Source organism: Xiphophorus hellerii, chromosome 15 (assembly GCF_003331165.1).
Source record: "Xiphophorus hellerii strain 12219 chromosome 15, Xiphophorus_hellerii-4.1, whole genome shotgun sequence".
Classification (NCBI taxonomy): domain Eukaryota; kingdom Metazoa; phylum Chordata; class Actinopteri; order Cyprinodontiformes; family Poeciliidae; genus Xiphophorus; species Xiphophorus hellerii.
In genome coordinates, this window is record NC_045686.1 from 18,564,090 (window position 1) to 18,590,139 (window position 26,050).

At 39.6% G+C, this 26,050-nt stretch overlaps 1 protein-coding gene across 1 annotated transcript in view; it reads right to left on the bottom strand.

Annotated features, from left to right (window-relative positions):
* atad2b (ATPase family AAA domain containing 2B) overlaps positions 1 to 26,050 on the bottom strand; it is an 86,274-nt gene that overhangs the window by 7,145 nt on the left and 53,079 nt on the right. The window contains exons 25-27 of the mRNA XM_032584679.1: positions 23,777 to 24,487; positions 22,284 to 22,414; positions 5,954 to 6,082 (exon numbers count right to left, since the gene is read on the bottom strand). Of these exons, the coding sequence (XP_032440570.1) occupies positions 5,954 to 6,082; positions 22,284 to 22,414; positions 23,777 to 24,487 (971 nt within the window). The remainder of the gene's footprint in view (positions 1 to 5,953; positions 6,083 to 22,283; positions 22,415 to 23,776; positions 24,488 to 26,050) is intronic.

The window sequence follows — 26,050 nt, forward strand, 5'->3', positions numbered from 1 at the left end:
CTTAGGATCAGACTGGGTGGTAGATATGGTGAGACGGTACACTGCAGGTCTGAAAGAAGCATTGCAGGAGTATAGTTCAAGTAAAAGGTGTTTGGAGCCAAAAGCAGCATATTTAACAGGGACCCAATTGAGGTGTTTCTCTGCAATATGGAGGAGGATCAAGGCAAGATAAGCTTACTGCTAGACAGCTTCACAAGCAATTGGATTTGTAGGATAGTATTAATACTACGCAATAAAGTAAACATCTGGCAGGAGCATGCTTGTTTCCCTTCACACATCATCCATTTGTGACACAGGTGTTAAATTACCGAAGTGCACCGGTTTAGTTTGAACTCATCTCATCTACCTCCATCAGAGAAACTGATTTTCATTTCCCAGCTACAATTTCCTACAGCTGTGTGTGTCCGGTTGGTTAGCAATGAAAAATCAACAGCGCAAGTGTTTTTTTTTTTCTTCTTCTTCTCTTTTTCTCCCTCTGCCATAAAAGACAAAGTGCTGAAAGATGACAATCTCGTGTGTTATTTCTGCACAAAGGGTGTTCTTTCACAAGCCAGACAACAGCTCCAACGATAAATGGAAGGGCTGCATTGTGTTCGCTCCGAAACGTGAAAAAACCCCGGAGTTTTCTGTTACATGAAGGTTTTCTCTTTGTGCGCGACTGTTCATCACGGATACAAATAGTCTCAAACGACACTCGAGCCTTTCAGAATCTGTTGTCCTGAATTCAAACAATTAGATTTTGTTTTTTTAAATGAATTTTTAGAGCTCAATTGTTTTTCAGTTCTGTTGTTTGGCAGGGTCGTGGCGACATCAAAAAGAAAGAGACAGAAAGGCAGCGTGTTTAAGAAACAATGAAGACTTCAGAGCGTATTTTAAGAGTCTAAATGTCAAAGCTGGTGAGAAACAAGGAGTTCCAAGGCCATCTTGAAAGTTTATAAAGTTTATAAAGTAATAAAACCCTCAAATTTAGAGACATGTCAATAAGATGGATGGACTGACAGATGAATCTTTAGCAGCTCACGCAAAATCAGCAAAAAAATGAACAAACTTCTACAGAGTTCAGTTAGTTTAAAGGGGCGCATCATAGATCAGCACCAACGTCGTTATCTGCCGATATTCTTTTTAAGACATCGGTACCGGCCCAATGAATAGAACTGGGTCAATATTACCAACCGACATTTACTTTCATCTTGTTGCCGTTTATTTCTGTAGGGGAAGGGGATTAGGAGTGGGAGTTTATCATATCATATCATATACCATTTATCGTGGTAAATTTCTTATCACGATTGTTGTCATAGTAAATTTAAATTAATGATCAAAAACCCCAAAACTGTCCATATTGTTGGGATTGTTATTTTTATCTACTGTTTATTCAATAAAGCTAAACTTTACGTTTACATTGCCACCCCTCGGAAGAGACGAAATTGGTCACGTGATCTTTGCTTGTCCATGGTGAAAGTGTAGTGAAATTTATATAACATATACAACGACAGAAAATACCGGTTATCGACCATAACACCAATGTTAATATCAGTAATCAACAAATTTTAATCCCTGTTACTTCAGCGTCATATTGAGCTGTCCCCCTGCACAGATCCAGGTACTTTGGGCCAATCTGAACCAGGAAGTTTGGATAAAAGCCAAGCCGGGTTGCCGTGGCGAACAGAGCAGACACAGTTCCTCTTGCTTTAACTGTAAGAGCGCTGCGGTTCACTCCATCTGCTGAAAGGTCAACCCCCTCTGAAGACAGACGAGCCGTGCCTAGAGGACGACGGCAGGGGGAAGTACAGAAGACAAATGTATGGACATGCTCCGTTTCACTCAGCGCTACGATTTACACACAAATACCACGCGCCGCTACACAGAGCTATATTAAGTGGAATGTAGCTGCTGACGCCACAGCCGACACGAGCTCCGCCCGCACACCTTCTTCGCTCTCCGGGGAGTTTACAAGAAGAGATGACCTGCTGGGGGAGTCAAGCTGCCTGTTGAAAACACTGGCAAACAAAACACGTGCCAGATGAGCTGACATTTCTGCTCTCCAAACACCAATTTGGGCTGGCAGCATGAGATGAACCCAGACGCGCGCACCCCCCGCCCCCACCTCCTCCAGCGGGCCTGTCGACAGGCGGCACCACCTGGCTGACTGCCTCTCTCTCTCTCTCTCTCTGCTACTTCCCCTCTCTGACATTCTGACAACCAGCCCTGGCTACCAACGGCACGACACCACCACCATTGCTGGCCCCCTGTCTGCTCTGACATCCTGCTGCAGCAGCAGAGGCGGCAGCAGCAGATGACCAGATGGGATTCTGGGAAGCTATACAACAGTCACTTCTGTAAAGAAGACTGTCAAAAGAAATTAGCGGTAAATAAAAAGAAAAGGTCATCAGCATTAGAGATCTGTTCAGCTTTTATCGAGGAGGGGGGGGTGACTTCCTGTAGCAGGGAGGGGTTCCGCCTGACTAGATTTTATATTCTGATCAAATCATCTTCGGCTCAAGTCAAAATTTGGAAACAAAGAAAGACATTTTTAAAAAATGTGGCATGCCAAACTGGCTGAGTCTTGTGTGGCATGCTCTCCGGGGATCTGTAATGAATCGTTTTGGATTACGGATCCCGTCTCGCCGCCACACGTCTGCATCGCTACCTTTTACATGCCCTCATTTAGAGTTTCTGCTGTCCTCGTTAGGACTTCTTCTGGGGCCAAGAAAGCTACTGATACAGAAAACACCTCAATCTCAGCCCGATATAAACTGTACTGATGCCATCATTGCTCGGTTCCCACTTCCACAGAGGATTCATATCCTGGTTCTGTCATGATCTCGGATACTTGGTGTATTTTTTTTTTTTTGTGTGTGTGTGTGTGTCAGCTTATCTCGGCGTACGCCGTGTGTCTGGATCTAAACTCCTACAACAGGGACGAGTCTTTCCGGACATCTTTTGTGTACCGCGGCTTTTGTGCGAAGGCAAAAGCAGCTACAAAATGCACATAGGTAACTCAATAAAAAAAATATATATATATTGGAGAGCCGTAAATGTTATTACAGGTTTTTTTTTGTGTCAACGTTCAATAGCAGAACTTAATTTGGAGGATCTCTTTTTCGCAGATCTGTGATTTATAGCAGACTTTTTTAAACTAGATTGGATGGATGAAGAAGAGATGACGTCAAAGTTGCTTATTTACACTTTCAGCAGTGGTATAAACAGAAAACAAAAAAAAAGCTAAATTAAAACAAAAGTAAAATAAAAATGAACAGACTTATGATGGATATAACAAAGATGTGGATTGATAGAGGTTGGACAGACATTCCAAACAATAAATAAAACTCATCTAGAGCTGCTAATGTTACAAAAAAGACAACTTATGCTTATTTCAAATATCTACTGCACGTACTTTGTTGTCATTTCTGAAGAGCCACCATTTGGTTTCCATTTCTAGGTTATTAAAGAAAAATGGGATGGATACATTCCCTCCTACATGATGTTGATATTTATGGAAAATTAAGTGAAAATAAAACCAGATATTTCTAAAAAATTAATTACTCGTACTTTTACTTTTATTCTGTTGTGGAATTCAATTATACAAGTAAGAAAGCAACCATTGTGGAAGCACCAACGTGTCACAGGTTGCAGACTCCTGATCGAAACTTATTGGAAAAATTTTTCGAACACATAGAGACGTTCATTTTTATAATCTACTTTTGTATCCACTCAAATGTTCTCTATATTTTTCTAACTTTAAACTCGCTGATCAAAAAGAAGAGGCCGTCTCACTGAAGGTTACACAGGAAAAACCATAACTGATCAAAGAATCTGCAGTGAGCGGTAAAACATCTTACAGCATAAAAAAAAGCAGTGTGACGGCAAGTCAGTGTCTACAAAATATCTTGCTCTCTAATAGAATCTCATTTAAAAAAGCTGTAGTAAAACAGCCTTTTTTTTTCTTAAACAAGTCATTATAGTGTCATTAGCAGAATTAACGTCTTGTGATGAGTGTGCTGGCAGCCCTCAGAGATGAGTACCTTTGTCTAATCAGTTTTCAAGCATCACTCTTCATCTTGCCTAAAAATGATCACTTATGGCTTCGAAATACAAAAATGGCAACAAGCAAATGATGCAGAGCCTCCAAACAAAGTATTTTATGAGGTCACAACGTCCTTCACTAATGTCTCATAGTAATTAATTAATGGGAGCTTAAAGACATCATGCTATTTGTATTTTCTGTAACCCACTTCCCGTGGTACAGAAAATATCAAATTAAATACACGTGCCTTACATTTATCGGCACACCTGTTAAAATGAGTGTGCAACACATGCAATACAAGCAATGTGTAAAAATCTTAACTAAATCACATATTGATGCTAATATGTGACACGTACAGAGCATCATTTGTTGGCACCCTGGTAAAGAGGAATGGAAAGACTTTTTAAATATAACTGAAACAATTTTTAATTTACGCATTCCTCTAAGTCAAGTCAAGAGTTTCATGGAATGACTAATGGGTAATCTATAAGTTAAATTTTTCCCTACAGTATGACTAGGATGTGACACAGAGGCTCGTTTCTCTTAGGGATTAACCGCCAGGCAGAACGAAGTCACATGTTTATGCTGCGCAGAAACCAATGGTTAAAAATGTGAAGAACAGATAAACAAAAGCTTACAGCTGGAGAACTGCAGTGGCTGCTATTATTGAGCTACCAAGACTCTATTCAAACCTTTAGACACCACACATACATGAAAAAAAAATTGCTAAAGAGTGATACCAGGAAAAGAAAAACAAAAGGTTTTCCTCTCTTATCATAAACGTAAACCCTACTGAGATTTTTATCTGGAACGGCTTTGGTCAGATGAGACAAAATTGAGCTTTTCAGCACAAAGTACTCGAAGATGGTTTGTAGTAAAATAAAAAATGATATATATATATATATATATATATAAATATATATATGCTTTTGTGAAAAAGCACATCTTGTCTGCTGGTTACCATGAGGGAAGGATCCGTGATGCTATGTCTTTCTGGTAACCTTATCAACTCTTTGAAGTGTCAGTTTAAACTAAAATGTAAATAAAGATCTAACGGATTTCGCCCCAAAGCTGGAAATGTAACGCCATTGTGTCTTTTAACCAAATAAAGTAAGACAAGTAGACAAAGAAATGGCTTCCCAGACACCTAATCTACTTTCTTTAAATCTACTTTCTTTAAAGTCTCAGTCAACTAGACACAAGTGTCCTATTTGCAAAAGTCTGAATTTTTTTAAAAGCAATTATGTGTTAGTATAGAATTTCTTTACCACCAAGTAAATGTTACCAAGTTACAGATTTGATTTTTGGATTGTTTTCTGTGTTATATTATCTTCTCGTAACAAAGTAATTTATTTTGGGGCGTTTCACTAGAGATGCGCAGATCCGATATTGATATCTGTATTGGTTCTGATATTGGAAAGAAGTTGAGAAAGGGTATCCATTAGAGCAGATCTATTCAGTCTAATTCTATGCTTTGAGCGACGTCATGCGCTATTATTTATTTTACATTATATTTAGTACTCTTAATTGCACTTTCTGAACCATTTGAAAGAAGGTTTGTTGCATTATGTTTTTACATTTTTGACCAAGATAGTCAACCTGTTGTTCTATCAGTTTTGGCGTCTTTATTATTTATTTCAAATGGGCCATTTCACTCCTAATTACACTGTTGTGTTGTTTTTACATGTTTGACCAAGCTAGTGAAGTATTTAAGTGTGCTGATCCGATCCAATTTTCTGTAACGGATCGGTATCAGCTGATACTAAACCGGAATCGGTATCGGAAGTGAAAAAAGCGAATCGGTGCAGGTACAAGCCTTCAAATTGGGAGTCGATAAATGTAGCTAGCACTGCGCATTTAGCATGTTGGCACCAATATCTGAACACGGGACCAGTGAGATGGGATTCCGGGTGTCAGGGGGGTTCTAACCTGCAGCAGCCGGGTCTTGTCGTATTCTCTGCGGTGCCGATAGATACACTGGCTAAGGAGGGAGTAGAGTCTCTCCAGCTGCTCCACGCTGTAGCCCTCACTCTTCTTTACCACCAAACTCAGCAGAACCTGCAGGAAAACATGTAAACAGAGATGTCACAAAGAGCACAATGTTTTAAATATCATGGAGAGAAAAAAAAACTAACTCAAACGCATATCCTGAATTATTACCGTGTTTACAGAGAGAGACGGTAATGACACAGACACAGGCAGACAGTCGTACGCGTCTGTATGACCTGGCACGTAAAGCGAAGCCCAGCACGGCGAGTGGCGCTTGGAGATGCGGCATTTAGAAGTCAGAAGTATTCAAAGGCAATTAGGATCAGAGTGACAGCTAATTAAAGCTAATCATAATTAGAACTAAGTTTACATTTCACTGCTACTTTAATTAAAACATTCGGAGCAGTCGAAGGCTCTTCTAATTGACCTGTTCTTCACATTTTACCCGAGTCAAAGTCAGCTACTCTGTGCGGGTTTAGTCAAACGCAGGGCTCATCAGAATGCAAAGGGCTGCGACTGCAAAGGCACAATAATTAATGTTATCACCCCTGACACCAGGCAAACAGGGAAACCTCCACAGCAATAAGCTTGCGCATATGGGTGTGCGCGCGTGTGTCTTTTGCACCCGAGGTAGACAGTGTCCACGTCTCTAAAACAAAAATCAAGGCGATATTGTGATTAATAAGACATGCGTGTTTGTCAGAGCCTTTCATCAATGAACATGTGAGAGGTAATTACAGTGAACAGGGAGGAGGGAGATGTGGGGGGGAGGAATTACAGAGGCAAAAGAAAGAAAAGGGCTAGCAGTGTATTAATCACTGAACTTCATCTAACAATGATTTGCGGTTAAATAAGAGCGCCTTGATTAAAGCCAACAAATGAACAAGCACCAAGAGAAACTTCACTGCCATTTTAGGTGAAAATTTGGACAAATCAAACAATTCTTTGCTTCCTCTTTTGTTCCCGAGCACAAACTGTTCCGATCGAACCGGCCGAATTTCAAACCGACTGAATCTTACAGCTGCTACCAGCGAAGTCTCAACAATAGCCAGCAGAAGCAAAGCGCCGCTTAAAAATAGAACAGCTGCGACATTATAAATGCAACATTATTATGTCTGAGTCAATTTAAGGAGGAAACAGATTTTGTCCTGGAGCTTTTTTTTCTGAGTGTACTGATTGTTTTCAATAAAGCAACTGCACATTCGTAAGTGTTTTGTGAAGTCAGCAACAAGAACATTGTTACCTGTTGTAATGGGTCTGATGTCATGACAGGTGATGTCATGACAGGTGACATCACCTGTCATGACATCACCTGTCATAACAGGTCAATACATGACAGGTGATGTCACCTGTCATGACAGGTAGACACAGGTGATGTCACCTGTACTGACCTGTCATTGCAGGTGACATCACCTGTAATGACATCACATTACAGGTGATGTCAAATCAGTAATTCAGTGAAACCTGAATTACTGATTTGATTATCTGTGGTTGAAGTATTGAACCTTTGGTTATAAAGCTGAAAATAGCAGAAAAAGATGAAGAACAAAGCATTGGCAATTTATGTTAAGATAATAAATGATAGTGTAAATTGTTTTTTTGTCGTTCGTTTCCATAGTATTTCCCCTACAGAATGAAAGCAACATTTAAAAGTTGCATTTTTTAGGGTGTCATTTGATTTTTTTTTTTTTTTTCAGGTTAAGAAAGAAAAAGTCAAAATATTTGACTTTTTCCGTTGATTGAAACTTAACAGAAATAAAATGTTGGTTATTTCTTAAAAATCTAATAAGAATTCTGTGAGCTTTTTCTCAGAAATAACTTTGGTTTCGAGACTCCAAAAAGCCAAAACGGTTCTGTGAATTGGAAGCACTGCTGACCCCAGATCGTAAGCTACTGTATACTGTATGTACTAGTCATGAATAAATCAAATGAAGAGGCACACAGATGCTTTTATTGCTTCCTGAGTGCACACGAAAAGTCTATACGAGGCTTTATTTGCATAAATTATTGGCGCTGCAAGCAGAACTGCAGTTTACTAGCTTGTTTATGGAATTAACAGAAGAGATCCAACAAGCAGTCCTCTACTGGCTTATACTCATTTCTGCTCTTCTTTAAGGACTTTTAACACTAAAAAAAGTTTTTTTCTGAAATGTGCTGCAGGTTTTTACAGAAAGATTATAGTTGTTAATTCAACAAAAACTGCATGTTTCTACTTGAATTTTAATAAACTCAAAAAAGGGCATCATACCATACTGTGTTCAGATGTTTGCAGTTGCCAATCAGAAATAGCAGCTGATCAGCAGAGAATTGGTCAATTCCCGTCTTTGGCTGATTGATTGGTGCAGCTCTAATTAACATCAATGAAGAACTAAAATAAATATACTCAGTCCTGCCTTCTGTTTTTCAGAAATTTCACGCCAAATTAATTAAATCATACACTCCATCCATTTTTGCTCTTCTGCTATTATTAAATCAGAAATAAACATTGGGATTTAATCTGACTTTTCGATTGTTGGGCCCCAATTAGCTCAAACTGGATGAACATCTGTGAAATTATTTTTAATGTTAGTATTTAACTCTAAGCAAATAAAGCCAGTCTTTCTGTATACAACACACACCAACCAGATTAGGTCATTATTCAGTAGTTAAAAAGTTACAAACAAGAACAAAAAAAGAAAACTTAAGTCTTTATATTGGTGTGTTGTACCCCATATATGCATGATTTACTTCAATTTTAGACTAGACACATCTAAAACATTGATTATTATCAAGTAGGAAGAAAAATTTGTTCTCCTTTTAAACCCAATAGCGAGGAGACAGGACTGGATACACACATTTATAAACTTAATTCCTGAAGAGTTCTTCATAAAAACAACGGAAATGATGAACAACTCTGACAAGCCCCTTCATGAGACTGTTATAAAACAGTCTTCAGCCACACGCTTTTCAAGATATGTTGTAACACAGACTGCTACAGGAAATTCTTCCTGCATACCACCGTAAGCATCTACAAAACTCTGAAGAAAACATTTAATTTCCCCCTGTGATTCATAAAGTATCTTTGACTTGAATACCTTTCAAACACTCGCACGTGCAGCATGGTAGGATAAGATTTTAACCGGAAAACCTCCAATTGGTCATTCTAGTAAATCTAAATAGTAGCTATACATAAAACACACACTCCTTCTTGGACAATCACAACAAACATAAATAAATCTTAATCATTAGACACTGAATATGTTCTGCTGGTGTCTGTTTTGTGCTTCAGTATCAAATCGTTTCTTTGCTTGGATGAATTTAACACAGCTCAGAGATAAAAGATCGCTGTGAGACGCCGCTTTAAATAGCCACGCCTAAAAAGCTCCAATCAGCAACATTTCGACCCATCGCGCAAACATGAGAACGGGAACGTAATTTTCCAGCCTTCCCTTGGTTGCCTTTCTGCAGCATTCCTTTCCATTTCCATCACGCTTCAGTATGACAGAGAGAACACCTTTTTTCTTTCCTCTGTAATGCAAGTCCTAACCTGAAGCTATACTCAGTGTGTAACAGAGCCTCTCCTCACCTCATTGTCAGCCCCATTTTAACACTTTTGAACAACAAAAACCTCTGCTTCCAGCATGTTTGTCTTTTCTCTCTTTTCATGTTCCACATTTTTCTTTTCCTCCTCCCCTGTCCGTCCCCTCGCTTTCTTCTCTGCCTCACGCAAAGCTGATTGCAGCAGTTTACTTCCCGGCCCTTTTTGTCGGCTCGATCGGGATGCCGCCGTCAGTGTGTGGTAAATGGTGTGCGAGTGTGTCTTACACAGGCTCAGTGACTGAGTGAGCTCGCAGCACACAAAAAGCCAGTAATCCCTTGCATTAAAGACTACTACTGACATGGGCCATTTAACCTTAGCCCTCTAAACTCCCTGCACTATTGTCCTCTCCCCATCTTTCTTTACATCTCTATTCTCAAGTGTCTTGAGACCACAGATAGAGGGTGTGGGATGCTTCTGCCGGAAGAGAACAAGTCAGGATGGTGATATATGGAGCTATAGTGCCTTACAAGAGTATCCCTACTTATTACATTATTTCACATTTTGTCATGTTACAAACACACATTTTAAAGGTGAGGTATTATGCTCCTTTGAAAAAATAGGATAATCTTGTGGCCTATACAAAACATGTTCATTAAATTGCACAAAATCATTCTTAGATAATGAGATTTCAGTCTCCTGTCACTTTAAGTCCAAATAAGCTGCTGGTTATTCCCCCCCAAGCTCAACGTTTACACTCACATGTGAAAATAGGTGCAAACAGATGCACAATTACACAACCGCACATTTTTGAAAAGCAGAAGTTGAGCCTCCTGCACAGCCAACAAGAATGCAGCAAAAGGTTGTCATTTCCAGTGGCCATTGGGCGACTGTGGCTCTGTGACTGTGGTAGAGTTGTCATCTTGTGATTGGAAGGTTGTAAGTTTGATTCCAGCTTCCTCCTGCCACATGTTGGTGTGTCCCTTGGTAGGCAATTATCTCCAAATTGCCTACCAATCTGTGTATCGGTGCATAAATGTGTGTACGTTTGTGAGTGCACGCCTACATACAGTGTCGTGACTGTTGAATCCAACTTAATTGGAAGGTTTTTGAAATGGCTCATTTTCCAGACACCAAAAAGTTTAACTTATCCCTTAAAACCGGCTGGTTTTCTTTAAAGTGCTTTGGCTGTTTTTAGATGCAGTAGAGACCCAAAAGGGAGTATAAAAATGCACAAAATGTGACTTTTTACACAGTAGGCCTTGGAGTATTTAGGGCCAGGGTACTTTTAATGGGTTTTCATTAATTACTCATTTACAATAAATAAATAATGAATAGCATATAAGTGAATAAACTTTTTTCCTAACAAACATGCATTTTTACTTGATATTTGATTTCACATTTTGATGCCTTGAAATTGCCCTCCGTCTCTTTAAGAAGCTCCTGCTCCTTCAGCAATTCATCACGACGATCCATTCCCATTAAACCACTTATAACCGTTCTTAGGAAGCTCGGCTGGAGAGTAAACCTCCCAGGGCGAGGTTTGTGGAAATAGGTGGCGCTTTTTGAGAGCAAGGTTAGGCGTCTCCCAATCGTTGCCATGGGCGATTTTCCAAACATGCATGGAAGAATCAAAGCAACACTCCAGGTGTGTTTTTGATGCGGAAATAACATTAACGCGAATCTCAAAACAGGTAATTTTACATTTAATATTTTCACTTGTAAAAATGTTGAAAGCTCTCGCTTGTTTTGCTTCCACTTCACAAAGCTGCATTAGTTTATATTGGTTGATCACACATAATCCTGTTAAATATGGTTTAGTTTGGTGTTGAAACGTGGCAAAGTGTGAAGACATTCAGAGAAGTGCATAGCAGTGTCACAACTGAACTCCGCTACTTTGCTGCAGCAGGGTAAACTTGTCTCACTTTCCCCAATAAAATGCGTTTCATAAATTCACAACTTTATGGCTTTGAGAAGAGACAGCGATTTACTCTTGTGAAATGTGTAAAGCGCTGCTGTGATGCTGTCTAAGTTTTATCGCGTTGCACACAAAGCTTCTGTTAAACAAACAAGCTGTGAACAATCATGCATGAAGACAGTAGCCGGCTGTGATGTAGTAGAGGGTCTACTTTGATCAATGAACGCGTTTCTGGCTCCACCGACACGACTTGTGTGTGTAAGAGCTGGGGAGTCTTCCTCGGCGCTGACTGAGAGAAAAGGGTTCGCAGGCAGTAGGGGGCTTGAAACCCAACAGTTCCTGTCACCAGGGACACCACTAAGCCTTCGATATCTGCCTCGGAGAGCACAATTCCACTCCTCCTTCCTGTTTTCCTTTCTTTTTCCAAGTGAGGCACAACCAAATAAATGAATTATAAATGATTCCGGTTTGTTTGTTGCTATAAAAACCAGCGGAGCCTACGAGGCCGGAGGTGGTACGTGATGGGGGGCGATTTGCGACAAAAAAAAGAAAAAGAAGTCATGGGAGAAAATAGTACCTTTTTCAGTGGACCTGGTCATAAAATACAAATAAAGGAGTTTTTTTTTTTTTTTTTTTATCTCAACAGCTATTCAGAGGTTTGGATTAATTTTGAACAAGTCTTTATTAAAAGGTTTTTATAATAAATTATGCAGGGAGATGTGTATTAGTAACTAAAGTAATAATTACTGTAATGTTTTGTTTTGATATGAACTGCATTCCACCCTCAGATCTTCTGCTTGAGGAAACTCCAAAGGTTCTCAACAGGGTTGAGGTCAGAGGTCAGAGGAGGATGGTGACCACACCATGAGTTTCTCCCCTTTTATGCCCATAGCAGCCAATGACACAGTGGTATTCCTTGCAGCATGAGATGGTGCATTGTCATGCATGAAGATGATTTTGCTACTGAAGGTACGGCTCTTTTTTTTGAACCATGAAAGAAAGTGATCAGTCAGAAAATCCATATACTTTGCTGAGGTCATTTTCACACCTTCAGGGACTCTGAAGGGGCCGACCAATGATTCTCTCCCCATGACTTTGGCCCAAAGCATGACTCCACCACCTCCTTGCTGACATCACAGCCGTGTTGGGATGTGGTGGTCATCCACCACCAATCCACTACTGCGTCCATCTGGACCATCCAGGGTTGCACAGCAGTCATCAGTGAACAAGTCTGTTTGAAAATTAACCGTTTCTGCTTGTGAGCTCTGATTAGGGGCCCCAATAGTAGGTTCATGCACCACAAGCCTCTGGAGGATCCTCCACCTTGAGGTTCCAAGCAGCTTCAAACAACTGTTTGCTGCTTTGTAAAGGCATTTTAACAGCTGCTCTCTTAATCCGATGAATTTGTCTAACAGAAACCTTCCTCATTTTGCCTTTATCTGTACAAACCCATCTTTGTTCTGAATCAGCCACAAATCTCTTCGCAGTATGATAAAGCTTCAGTTTTCGTCAAATATCTAATGTTTTCATACCTTGTCATACGGCACTACACTATCTGATGATTTTCATCAGCAGAGATTCTTTCTTTTTCCCATATTGCTTGAAACCTGTGGCCTGTTTAATAATGTGGAACATCCTTCTTAAGTAGATTTTCTTTAATTGAGCTCACCAGACAAAGTAATCAACCACCTCTCTGAAATTAATTATAGTGATTCAAAGAGCCCTGACACACAATATCATCTATAAATTTAATAGCACAACAAAGAATTTTATCTTTATGACACTTAAATCCAATTTGCATAATAATTTGGAACACGGTGTATATTCAATAAAGCCAGACATGTCCTGGAGGAAGCAGCTCTAGAAACTAGTAACCAAGATAAAATATAACCAAGTTAACATGATGACTAATTGACTGGATGATGCTACTGCTGGAAGACATTGGATTTAAAAATAAGTTTATACATCTACCCACTTCTTTGAATGCGTAAATATAATCTATTGTTGTTCTTTTTCTTGCCTCATTTCAATTTATTTTCTTTACATACAACTGTTATTTTATTACAGTAATTTCAATGTACCTTTTTTTTTTCAAAAAGAAAAACAAAAAAAAAATCCTACTGAACCTGTAGCTTTAGACTTCAGTGTCTTCAGTGAGATGCTAAAAAAAATTTAAGTGGTGGAACTCGAGTGAAATAAAAAAAAAGGTCAAATGAAAATATATGGAATTAAATAATAAATCGAAATGTTATCATAGTCACCGCCGCGCAAAGATCAATAAAGGAGTAACTTTTGATCAATACGGAGCTCTGAGACTTTCAGCGGGTTTCCTGGGGATCGGATGGATCGAATCCTTCTACATTATTTCCTAAAGAAATAATCTAGAAGTCAATCCGAGTTTAATAAGTGCTTTTCCTGGCGCATTTGAAAATTAGATTTAGCGAGAAGACCCTGCCTGGAGAACTAAGCTGACTGATAAAGTTTATCCATCTATCCAGCTTAGCACATAGTCATAATTAAATAAAGGGGAGCTCAGTACGTTTACACCCTTACGCATTTATGGAAGGTTAAGTTCTACAAATCAAATATGGTTAGAGCGATGGCTCAAATATAGTCGTAGAGAGAGAGAGAGAAAAAATAGCGAGAGCCACAAACTGTTTTGGTCTTCTAAAAGAATGTAATAAAGAATACAAATAAGCCATGGAAGCAACAAGATTTTTCCTTAGATGGATGTGGGAACATGTAATTTTAAAGATATCAAGAGATCCAATATCATCAGTTAAAGAAGAACGTGGTTCCGTTTTGCTTCTCGCATGTGGAATGTAATCTGTGTAATATTTGTGTGTGCCGCGGTGTGAAAAGTGTTGTTTTGAATCATGCTGACGATGCAATAAGGCTAGCAGACAGCCCATGTATTACGAGAATATGCTCCTGGAATTTATATATACATATATAAATTCCATATATATATATATATATATATATATATATATATATATATATATATATATATATATATATATATATATATATATGTATATAAAATGCTAACAGAATGAAAAGGCTGGAGACATCAAACTCAGCAGAAAGGCTTAAAAGTACTGGAGGTAAATGTTTAATAGTCACATAAACACATGGATAAAAATTTTTGGCCCAACAGATGTGGGTATCAAATCTCTTACTGCAAGAAGATAGAAGAGCATTCAAAAAAATTTATTTTTGCCCTCCTGGCATAAAGAGCAGAGGTAACATCACACGGTGTGTGAGAAAATATCCGTACAATGGGATTTGACCCTTTAAGAACAAAGTTAAAATAATTAGATTTAACATTTTAGTTTGACTTTAGCATCATCCCCCAATGATTAGTGAGGCTAGACTTGCTGAAACAGAAGTTCCAAGTCTTTCCCTAAGGGAATGTAGATTCTGGTCTGTCAGCTTTCCAAGAGGGACATTTTTCCAAATCCACCATGTTCCCAAGGAGATAGAAACAATAATATAGCATCAGGTTTGTTGTACATCATTCACTCCCTCACTGGCTCATTGAACAGCAGTTTCCTCTTAAATAACATCCTAAAAGTCAGCTTTCTCTGACTAAAACGCTTTGCATGTCAGCAAAGCGTTTTAGTCAGCTTAGTTAGTTTCAGTAACAGCAACTACATTAAAAGGTGTTTCTTACACCGACCTGATGGAGCTTCGGTATGGTGCATTCACTGGCTTGGAAGAGATCAGACCTTTTACTTTCAACAGCAAGTCACAATAAATACACACCAACATAAATAGAAGGCGTGGCACTAAATTCCAACCAATGGAGGTTGAAAACACAAAACTTGTAGATCAAAAAATGTATAAATGACTGACTGAAAAGGTGAACAATAAATAAACCAATAAATACCTAACATTTGAAAGCCCTCACCTGAAGAGACAACTATATTCTGTGGATCGGCAGATAATGACTTTTGAGTTTCATTGATAGGATCTACTTTCTCAAACCTTATCAAAATACAAAGCTTAATATGCTAAATGATCAAGACAACATAGGTCTGAAAGTAATAACTGCAAGGCAATAATGCCTCCAACCCTTCAGTCTGCTGTTTATGCATTAAACGTGAAAGCAAGTTGACAACGCTGCTTTCCCCCAGCCTCCCACTCTACCTTTCTCTCAGCCTGATTGGTTTACAAAGCGTTTACTTCCACGCTGAGCAACTGCACACTGACTGTTCGTCAACATGGGGTCGGCTTAAAGAGAAGCCAAGCGTTCAAAATGCCATTTTCATGAACTGTGCGACTAATCAGTAGTCCCAGATCTTAAGATTACACAGGGAGAAGGCGGAATAAGTTTCAAGAGGCGCAAGTGTTGCGAAAGGGTATAATAAGTCAAACTGCAGGTTTGGAGAAAGTACAGCGAAACAAAAAATGGCAGCAATAAAAGATTGCTACGATTACATTGAAAGGTGTTGACACACCTGGCCGTCACACATAAGGCCAGGGGGGCCGCAGCTATGTGACCAAATCAGTATGTAAATAGCAGCACTGTCAACAACATCAAGCAGAATGAATGTAATGAAAAGATGCACTTCAAATGCTATTTTATTGACAACCAAGCCGCAGACCAGCACTGCTATTATGCTGTTTTCTTTTGAACAGACATGTGGCTTGGCCACTTTGCCAGAGGGGCCCCTGCTGTCATTAGAGCTAAAAATGAAACAAGATGGCAAACTGAAATAGCTCCTCTTTTATTTTTATTTTTTTGCTGACAGGCTTCTCTAAAACAGGAAATCCTGACATGCTTTTAAACGCTACGCATTAAGCCAAAAGACTTCACACTGTTCCAGCCACCAGGAACACCAGCTTTTTTTGTTGTTGCATAAAAGCACCATAATCTGTGTGTGTGTTCTTGGGTAAAACGCAGCCAAAAAAATAAAATAAATAAATAAATAAAAAAAGCAAGTCCCAGATTGGATATCTTGTTTCTGAGTTCTCATCTGCAATCCTCAGCACCACTTCTCCGGGCCCATCTGTGGACAAGTGTCTGAATCTCGATGAAAGAAAACAGCTGAGAATGAGAGACGGTTTGAGGAGGGAGAGAAACAAGCAGCGGGATCCATTTATTCATGCTGAGGAATTCATTTTGATCCAGACAGCATCATCAGCATCAAGCGTCATTTCAGTGAAACTGGCAGCAAACAAAAACTTGATTTTACTGACCAATGAGAGTAAATAATGGCGCCACGATGGAACAAGGCCCTCACTGTCCAACAGCAATTCATGGTGAGGTCTGTTAAACTAACCTCTACTAGTAGTAATCGTGATGAATCAACTATTGAAATAATCTTTAGCTAAATCAGCGATCGTTTAATTGTCATCTGGAGTGTACAGACTTAAAAAAGTTCATTTGTTGGAAGAATCACTTCCTCAGAGCAGTAATTAGGTCAAAACTGTGCAAAAAATATATAAATTTTGCACTTGAGATAAAAAAAAAAACTAAGTATGTGGCTGTAATGTGACAAATGTGGAAAAAGTGCCAGGAGTCAGATTTTTTTCTCTCTCTCTCTCTCTTTTCTACTGTATTTCAGAGTCTCTTGAATCTAGTTAAAAGTCAGGAATAATGAGCCCTCCACAATCAATGAATACAACTGAGGAGAAAAGGAACAGCGTGCCTCCCACTGCAGGCCCCAACACAAATCAGGCACGGCGCCAGCTCCGGTCCTGCCAAAAAAAATAAATAAAAAATCTGCTTAAACGGTGACTCTCATCCTGTGCACCGGAAATTCAATTTGTTCCATAAGCCCGGGAAGAAAAAAGCAATTATTCACAGTCCACACTATTCACAATCTGCTTCTTTAAGATAGATCCCCTCTTCTCCCATGCTAACAAATAAGCCTCCAGATTAGTGGTGTGTGTGGCTGCTCATAGGGGCGGCCGGTTGAAGAACAAAGATTAAGCCGACTAAAAAGCCTGTCAATCAGATTGAAAGATAAATTCAGTCTCCGTGAGACTAGCTGCGCGCCCCACTGCCCCCCACACACAGTCCCCGCCCCTCGTCTTCCTTGCAGGACATGTGTAAAAAGCCACTAGATAATGGCTTGATAGCTGGATGTCACTTCGGAGCATGCAGGAGTGGACTAAGCACATGTCAGAGGAACACTTCTTTTACACCAATTACACTACACAGAGCTCTCAAAAACTATCCCCCACATCTGATCAGTGGGAAGTGCTGTCAGGGGAGCCCGCTGAGCCGAGGCTCCAATTTACACTTGGGGTATTAGGTGGGACCCTAGCGTGACAGTGCAAAGTACCAGCCGAGACGCTCCCCGCGACATCAATGTCTCCCGGCCACGAGGGAGGCAGATCTGGCGGAGCCGACAGTTGCTCATGTTTGAGTCATGGCCTTGTTTGCTTTGCATTTCTCACAAGAACAACACCTGCAGATGGGGAGTGGTGAAAATGGCCCGCTTTGGTAATTGGGTCCCTGCTAAATTCAAGAAAGTCGATGGTTTAACGCTAGATGAGGTTTTGACAGACGCTGGCATCAACGCGGGATGAATGGAAAACGACAGGATAAGCTTATACTGGGGGGGGGGAATAAAATCTTACCAAGTATTTTTGTCTAGATTCTAGTGCAAATGTTTTAGAATACTTGAAACGAGACCAAACTAACTTACAAATAACTTTTCAGCAAGAAATAGAAGTTTGTTTTAAGTCAATAATTCTGTATTCTTGATGAAAAAGTACTAGTTATAAGTGAAATAATCTGCCCAGTACCAAAACTAGTAAGACTGAGTTTTTGCAATGTATTGTATGCATCTATTCTCCTGTTGAGTTCAGCAGGGTAGAAATGTGGAGTGGACCACGAAGCCAAGGTTGGTCACCCAAAGAGTCTACTTCCTCCATCTTCCTCACCTTTAGTCCCATTTCTCAAAATATAAAAGAGGAAAAAAAAATTTCAAAAACCTAATAAAGTGATACTCTTTACTTCCTTTCGTAATTAACCTTCTCTTTGAAAGCATCTTTTATGAAGAAATGTACAGAAAAGCAATCAAACATAAAACTAGAAATGAAATCCTCTGCATACGTCAGAAATAAGTGCTCCCGGTACTCTTCAGAGCGGATGCTGTTACAGACTGAAGGAGACTCATTTTAATCATTTCCAGCATCAGTGAGATGGTGACAAATTGGCTCTCATAAAGCAAAGAGGCTGTTAGAAGTTTCTAGAAAGTACCAGGCATGTTCAGCCTGGTACTTTGAAAGTTGAAAGGTACCAAAAGTTTCTAAGATGAGTGCCATGACGTTTTTGGTATGACAGCTTAATGAACGGTTTTCGCAAAAAAAAAAAAACGTTTGTGAGAACTGGCCTTCCAACAGGACGTGGGCCTGTAGTGGCATCATTTACTTTGTTCTGCTCCTTTTCCTAAAAGGTGCCTTAAAGTTACAGTTTAAAAACACATGCTATATTTAGTTATATCTGAGCATGTATGTGGAGTTGCTGTTTTTAACCACAAGGAGCCTCATCCTCCTGTGCCGTGCAGGTGTTTGGTTTCACCGACATAGAAGTCGGTGCAAACGTTGTTGGATTGGACAGCACACACAATCCCACTCATGTGAGGCTTTGGTGTTCTGCCCTTGGGATGAAGCAGCCTCTGTCTGGGGGTTTTGTAGAGTTTAAAATTCAACACCCGACGCCACAGAGACAATCTAGAAACATCCAGACGTTAACTAGAGACACCTTCCCCTGCTTTCCGAAGCCTTATTTGTTTTTACAAATTCAAAACGGAATAGGTAACTTTCGAATTTCGTCTTTTCTATAATTCATCGAGGTAAATATTTTATTTGTTGGATTACGGTCTGCCGGTGCAGCGCTACAGCGTGCAGTATGAAGACCGTTATTCAGCGAAAATAACTCAAACTGTCAAATAATGTGGATTTTTAGAACGCCTGAACAATAGGTATTGTTGGAGGAGAATTCCAACGACGAATCGCACAATTACGCCTCAAACTGCAGGCTGCAATCAAAGTCCAATCTGCTTCTATTACGTCCTTCAAGGCCTCAGAATGGAAGCAGGTTAGAAATCAAGCAAAAAGGAGCTGTGGAGTTTGGACTGCAGCTTTACAAAGCTACAATCTTGGTGGTATAACAGTTTTAAGACTCAATAAATCATATGCATGAATTTCCATTTCAAACCCAGTGATGTTTTCATGCTTCCGCCTTTCTCGTGCTTCTCAAGCTTGCGCGGCTGTTTTAAGACGCACGCCGTTCTTATTATAATATTAATGAACAAAGGAGAGGGCAGGCTCCATAATTCATGGCTAGTTTAAAATTTAACCCTCAAGTGGATCTTATTTCATATCTATAGTTTATTCAGAGGATTTGGTTTTTGAAAGCTTTTTTAAAAAAAAAAACCCCAAAAAAACCCCAATTTCTTTAGGTCTTAAAGGACACATTATACCAGTTTTCTTTTTGAAGACATTTTGAAGAAAAAAAAAAACTAGACATTTGAGGTTCTTGGTAAAATGTCCATGACTAGCTTATACACGGTAGTAAGGTCCAACACCTCAGTTTTTTCAGGCCTGCCCTAAGATAAATTTATGATGCATCACTCAGTTACAATCAATAGCTTTTAAAGAGCACTATCGCTTTATGAGCGCACCTGTAACACATCAAAACCAAGGTAAGAATCAGCAATAAAACTGAAAAATACAGTCAAAATACACTTTGAGGGGGTTCAAAAGTGCTTACATTTCCTTGACAGTGCTTTGAAATTGCCTTCCCATACTTTTGATGTTTTTACGTTACAACCACAATGTCTTCCACAGCTCAGGAGAACCTGTTGACACGACAACGACTGGTGTAGGTAAGAACCAGACTGAACTTTTTGACTTACACGGAGGCCTGTCACGATAAATTGTTCCAGAATTTTTTCGCGATAAACAATAATGTTGTTTTGAGACCATTTTCAAGTAATGCACCAGCAATGGTATAATAATGCAAGAACACATTCCTAAAGATGAATAAACTTTGAATTCTATTGAACATGTAACACTGGAACTGGGAGACATTTTGAATATGGAAAATAAGTAAACAAAACAACAGAAACTACAAATAAAATGGATTTTGAAGCCTGTAAACAAATTGTCATTCCAAAAAGGAGAAAAAACGATAAATTATGCAGATGGAAATTATAGTGGTCCCTGTAACTTATTATGTGACTAATTGGTTTATTGGTTGTTGCGACTGGTCTACTTACAGGCAAAACAATGTGGAGACAATCTAATGGTGCTTAACACACCATATAAACCACGAAACGTGGTGGTGGCAGCATAATGACATAGTGATGGACTCTTTCAGCTGGACAGGGAAGCTGGTCAGAGTGAGCTGGAATATGAATGGTGCTAAAAACAAAGCAAATCTTGAATAAGACCATTTCAAGGCGGTAAAACTCACCAAAAAAAAAAAAAAAAATGCTTTCCAGCAGGACGACGACAACAACTTAGATCAAAACATGCACGTGTCCGAACCTTCTGCCAAAATCCTAACCTAAATCCAACAGAGAACCTGTGGCAAGACGCCAGATTTGAGGCTCACGGTTGTTCTACATCTAATCCGGGCTCGAAAGATTTTAATCTCTCGATGTTGAAAGCTGGTAAGAGACATTTTTCCCCCAACAAACTCGCAGCTGTGACCGAAGCAAAAGGTTGTTATTCGAAGTGTTGACTATAGATGGAAAAAGATCTGTAAGGGTCCAGCCTGACAACAGGTAATAGCATTGGTCTAACCAAGGTTATTAAAACATCAGATTGCTGTTACAAGTTGAGATGCCTAAAAAAAAAAAAAGAAATAATCAACTCTAAAATGTTCTGTCAAACTGCCGTTATAAGCCGGGAACTTCACTGTCAGTGGATTTGATTGTGTTTCCCACAGCTGTTGCTTTTCTCTGTGGTGTCAGCTTCTGTTCATGTGTGTATGTAGGGGTGTCTGTGTGTGTGTGTGTGTGTGCATGTTTAATGATGAACGCAGATTTACAATTTTCAGATCCTCAAAATAAGCCCCACTCTCTTTGTTGGAATATATGTAATTAGAGAGTTTAATGGTGGTGTATTATTAGTCCATTTCCTTCTGGAGTTAGTCAACTCTGAGCGCTGAATAAAAATTCACAGTTAATAAAGAGCGAAAAGAGTTCTCTTTCAATTCTGAGGTAATGTGAAAACAGGATTAGGAAGTTGTGTGGAGGTGAAAATGTCTCGGCTGGATTTTTTCTAGCTATTGACAAGAGCTTTATAATATATGCCACAGGTAAAATAAGGGGGTTAGTATATGTTTCAGCACAGTCAAGCCTGGAGTGCCTGCAGGGATTTTCTTTTATTTCTAATTATACATCAATTATTAAATCTGCAAAAGCCACAGGATCTTTAACCTTGCTACATTTCCTTTGATACCATTCATTGCAATGCTAACAACAGTAAGTGATGTTTATTCTATTTCACAAAAAATGAAGACAGAGGTGCTTTGGTATGAAATTTTTTTAAAAAAGGAAGGATTTGTTTTTGTTTAAAAACAAATCTATTAATCCCACTAAACTGTTAGAGCAAAGAATTTACAGTTAAATTACAATCTGAGGAACGTCTGCGGTGAAACGACCTCAAGCACCTGCAGCAGAGTCAACAAATCACTTCAATTGTCAGCTTTCATACTGAAGTCTCCACAATTTTGCCTTGTAAACAATGAAAATATAATGCTTTTGACGCATAATCGACTAGATTCTCAATTTTCCCTCCGTTCATTTGGTGTACTCATGCATCTCCTGCGTCTCCTATAGCAGGAAGACTGAGAAGATAGTTACCAGAAGTCGCTGGTGGTCCACCACCACCGGAGGATAAGTAGGGGCCGGTTCCGCCTCTTCCTCCATCCTCCCGGCTGATAACTTCAGCGGCTCCGACGTGCTGCACTTGCTCGTCTTTTCTCGGGAACCATCTGCAACAAGAGCAATGCTGAACTGATGGGAGAAACATTTATGCGCTGATTGTTGCCAAACAAAACAACTAATTAATCGTCCTGTTAAAGACTGAAAAGCACAAAGTGGACCATATTTTATGGAACAAACAATCTGCTGTTCACCTTTTGACTCTCTTCTTGCCCATTTATAACAATTGGAGGAAAAAAAAGTTACTTTGATTACAAAAATAATAATAAAATGTCCAAGTTCTGTCTGTGTGGGGAGTGGAGGTGGAGTAGCTAAATTATCTCCAGAGACAGGAGCCACAGTTTGTTTGTTCATCCACTTGTGTGATCGTGCCATCCTATGACGGCTTAACCATATTTAATCAGCAGCATTCCCTCAGCCATACAGCTGGCCTGAGCTTAGCACATCGCAGACTGCATGGCCAAAACCAAACACACAACTTTCGGTTCATTTTCTAACTTAAACACTAGATTTTTGTTTCAATATACGAAAGGGTCAAAAGGTGGGAGATGGGAAGGCTTCTGGAGTTTCTCGACTGAGACCGTTCGATGTTCGAACACGTAGCCTGAAAGATTTCTACTCGGTTCACAAAATGTTTCAAAATTATACATTTTTAAAAAATCAGCCCCATGTAATAAAGATGGAAAGAAAGTGATGCGCCTCCACGGAAGTATTATAGACGATAAATAATGGGCAGCTGATTCCACGGCAGAAAGTATTGATAAAACATGTCAATATACAGTTAAAATGTAAATAAAAAACAGTACGCAAGAGATGAGATGGACACTAGGTGGTGGTAGAGCACCTCCCTTTTTACCTCTGGACATAAAAAGTGCCCTTCTGAATTATTATTTTATTTATTTATTTTTAACAGTGGTGTGTAAAATTGCACACTTTAAAGGCAGCCAGCAGTTGTCTGTCTTTTTTTATATATATATAAAATTTTAATAAAAAGTCACCACTGATTCTTAAAGTTAAATAACATTAAACATCTTTTCACGTTAAAGTAATTTGGCACTATCCAGACAAAAGCTGCTATGATTTGATTGATGTAATATAATTTAATTTAAGCATACATCTGTTATATTTTTGGTGCCATTTCTGTGGCCCTCTGGAGTCTAAGGGGCCACATAAAAAGTTACGGCAGGTTGTTTTTGGCTCCCAGGCTTCGAGTTTGACATGTGTTCTATGAAAAAAATGAAGCAAGGACGATGCGTATGAAGTAAGGCAGATTTATAGGATATAACGGAAAAGACGCTTTTCGGTTGCAGTCGTTAAATATTACCTTGCATAAATACAGACTGAAAGCCGGGAGCCGTGAGGATAAAAAGAATCTCTGCACAAGAAATTGTGCAAAAGAGAAACACACGTACCTTCTTTCCCTTGATCCTCCTCAACAGTCTGTGTAACTGCGTCGCCATCCAGGGGATGCTGCTCCTGAGTTTGCTTACTCACATTTATGTCTTTGTGCTCTTCCTGTTCTGGCTTATTACAGCCTTCAGCCGAGCTCGGAGGAGTCCTTGTGTCGGCCTCGTTGCTCCTCTTGAGGCTATGTAAGTCTACGCTGTCCATCGACTCCGTCCCATTCACGCAGTCCACTCGTGAAACCCGGAGACCCTCCGCATGTTTAGGCTGGACCTGAGCATTCGACGACTTGAGTGTTTCCATCAAAGGCTGGAAGTCGGCCCGCCTGGCCGGACTACCCTCGTCCGAGTTGGGCAGAGGAGTGCCACAGAGGCAGCGTTGTTCTGTGCGTTTCTCTGGGGTCTCAGCTTGTCCTTCTTTGGCCGCCGTCGCCTCCTCCTCTTTGGGCTTTGCATCCTTTCTGCCTTCAGCCACAATGGGGGGTTCGTTGGAGCTTTCCTCTTCTGTGGACGGGCCGTGCGGATGATGCCCGTTGGCTTGGGGACCTGGAGTGTCACACGACGATTCCTCGTCCTGTGTCAAACACGAGTCGCTGGGAACGGTGGCTTCCGCCTCCGCCTCCTCTTCCTCCTCCTCTGTTCCTTTCTTGTAATTTTTCTTCTTGCGTATGATGCCGCGCTTCCAAGATGGCCGCCTGCAAATCTTCCTCTTCAGATGATCTAAGAGGAAAACAAACAAAATTCAAGTCTTAAATCAAATGCTCGCACCCTTCTTTAATGTTATAGCAATTCTTTATTTTATGTTTTTCCATCAGTTTCAGATCAGTTTGCAGATTTCACAGAGGCATGTCAGGATAAAGTTATAGCCATAAACAATAAAAGTGTTGTTTTGAGACCATTTTCAAGTAATATAATAATGCCCTAACATCTTTAAATTCGAAGAAAAAATTAACACTTTAAATGGAAGACATTTTAAATATCTAAAATAAATAAACAAAACAACAGAAACAACATATAAAACGAATGATGAATATAGTTCTTCCAAAAAAGTTCTAGTTGAGACCAAAGCACCGGACAGTTTTTGGTAAAAAGAGGAAGAAGATAAATCATGCAAATGGAAATTATTGAGCTGGTTTTAACTTATCAATCAATTTATTGCGACAGGACTAGCTTCACAAACTCAAATTTAAAACTTTTTAAGACCAATGTAAATGCAATCTACGAACTATATCTCAAAAGAAATGTACAAACTTCGTCCAGCCAACTGGTGATAAATTTGCACTTGCCCATGATAGACGGAAAAGCGCTAGCTAGCAAGGGTATGTTAGCAGCGAGTCATAGAAAGCAATGAAGACGTCTGTGTGTGACTCAACCTTTTGCCTGACGGAAAACTGCAGTGAGAAAAGAAAATACAAAGCTTACGATTAATTAGTCCTACCTGTGACTAACTTATTTAAGGTCAACTTTCTTAAAAAAAAAAAAAAATGTTTGACATTCTAAGGCCTTAGGTATGTGAATTTAAGACTTAAGACCGTGCCAAGTCTTATGAAGACTGTAAAATACTTTATAGGTATTTTTTGATCTCTGTAAAATCAGCAGTCACCCCGGTTACGTGCAACATTTAGCCCTCTTCATCAAAGGGAAATAAATAATGAGTAGCAGGGACAGCGGTGGAGCTGTGTGCATGTATAACACTAATGACGGCAGATGTTGCTTGGGATTTTAAGTGGAGGGGCAAACCAAGCCCTGCTCTCTGGGAAAGGCCGTAAAGCTGTCACAGCGAGCGCGAATGCTAAACGCAGTGAAGCTTCAAGGCATTTGACTTCATTTGCTGTTTTTTCCGGGATGCGCACACACACACACACACACACCCCCACACCCACACACACACACACACACACACCGAGAGATGCACAGCAAAGGATCAAAGTCAGAGTGAAGGGCAGCTGCAGAAAGAGTTGGAATAAAACAAACACTAGGAGGAAGTTTGGCCGGGAACAGTTTTTAAATCAAAGTCTAATGATAAAGAAACAAAAGATAATTTTTTCCTTTTACATTAACAACAAAAACAGCAGCACAACACTGCATCTTTGACACATACATACGCATACATAAATAAACAAATCCGCAGCCCCATAGCATGACAGACTCAATAAATCTATAAGGTGCTAACCTTTATGATCCTGTCAGAGGATTGTGGGATGATCCAAGTCAGACGATACGAAAATCAATAACGTGCTAAATGATCATGATCCCTTCAAGTAATTGAGAAAAGATAACTGT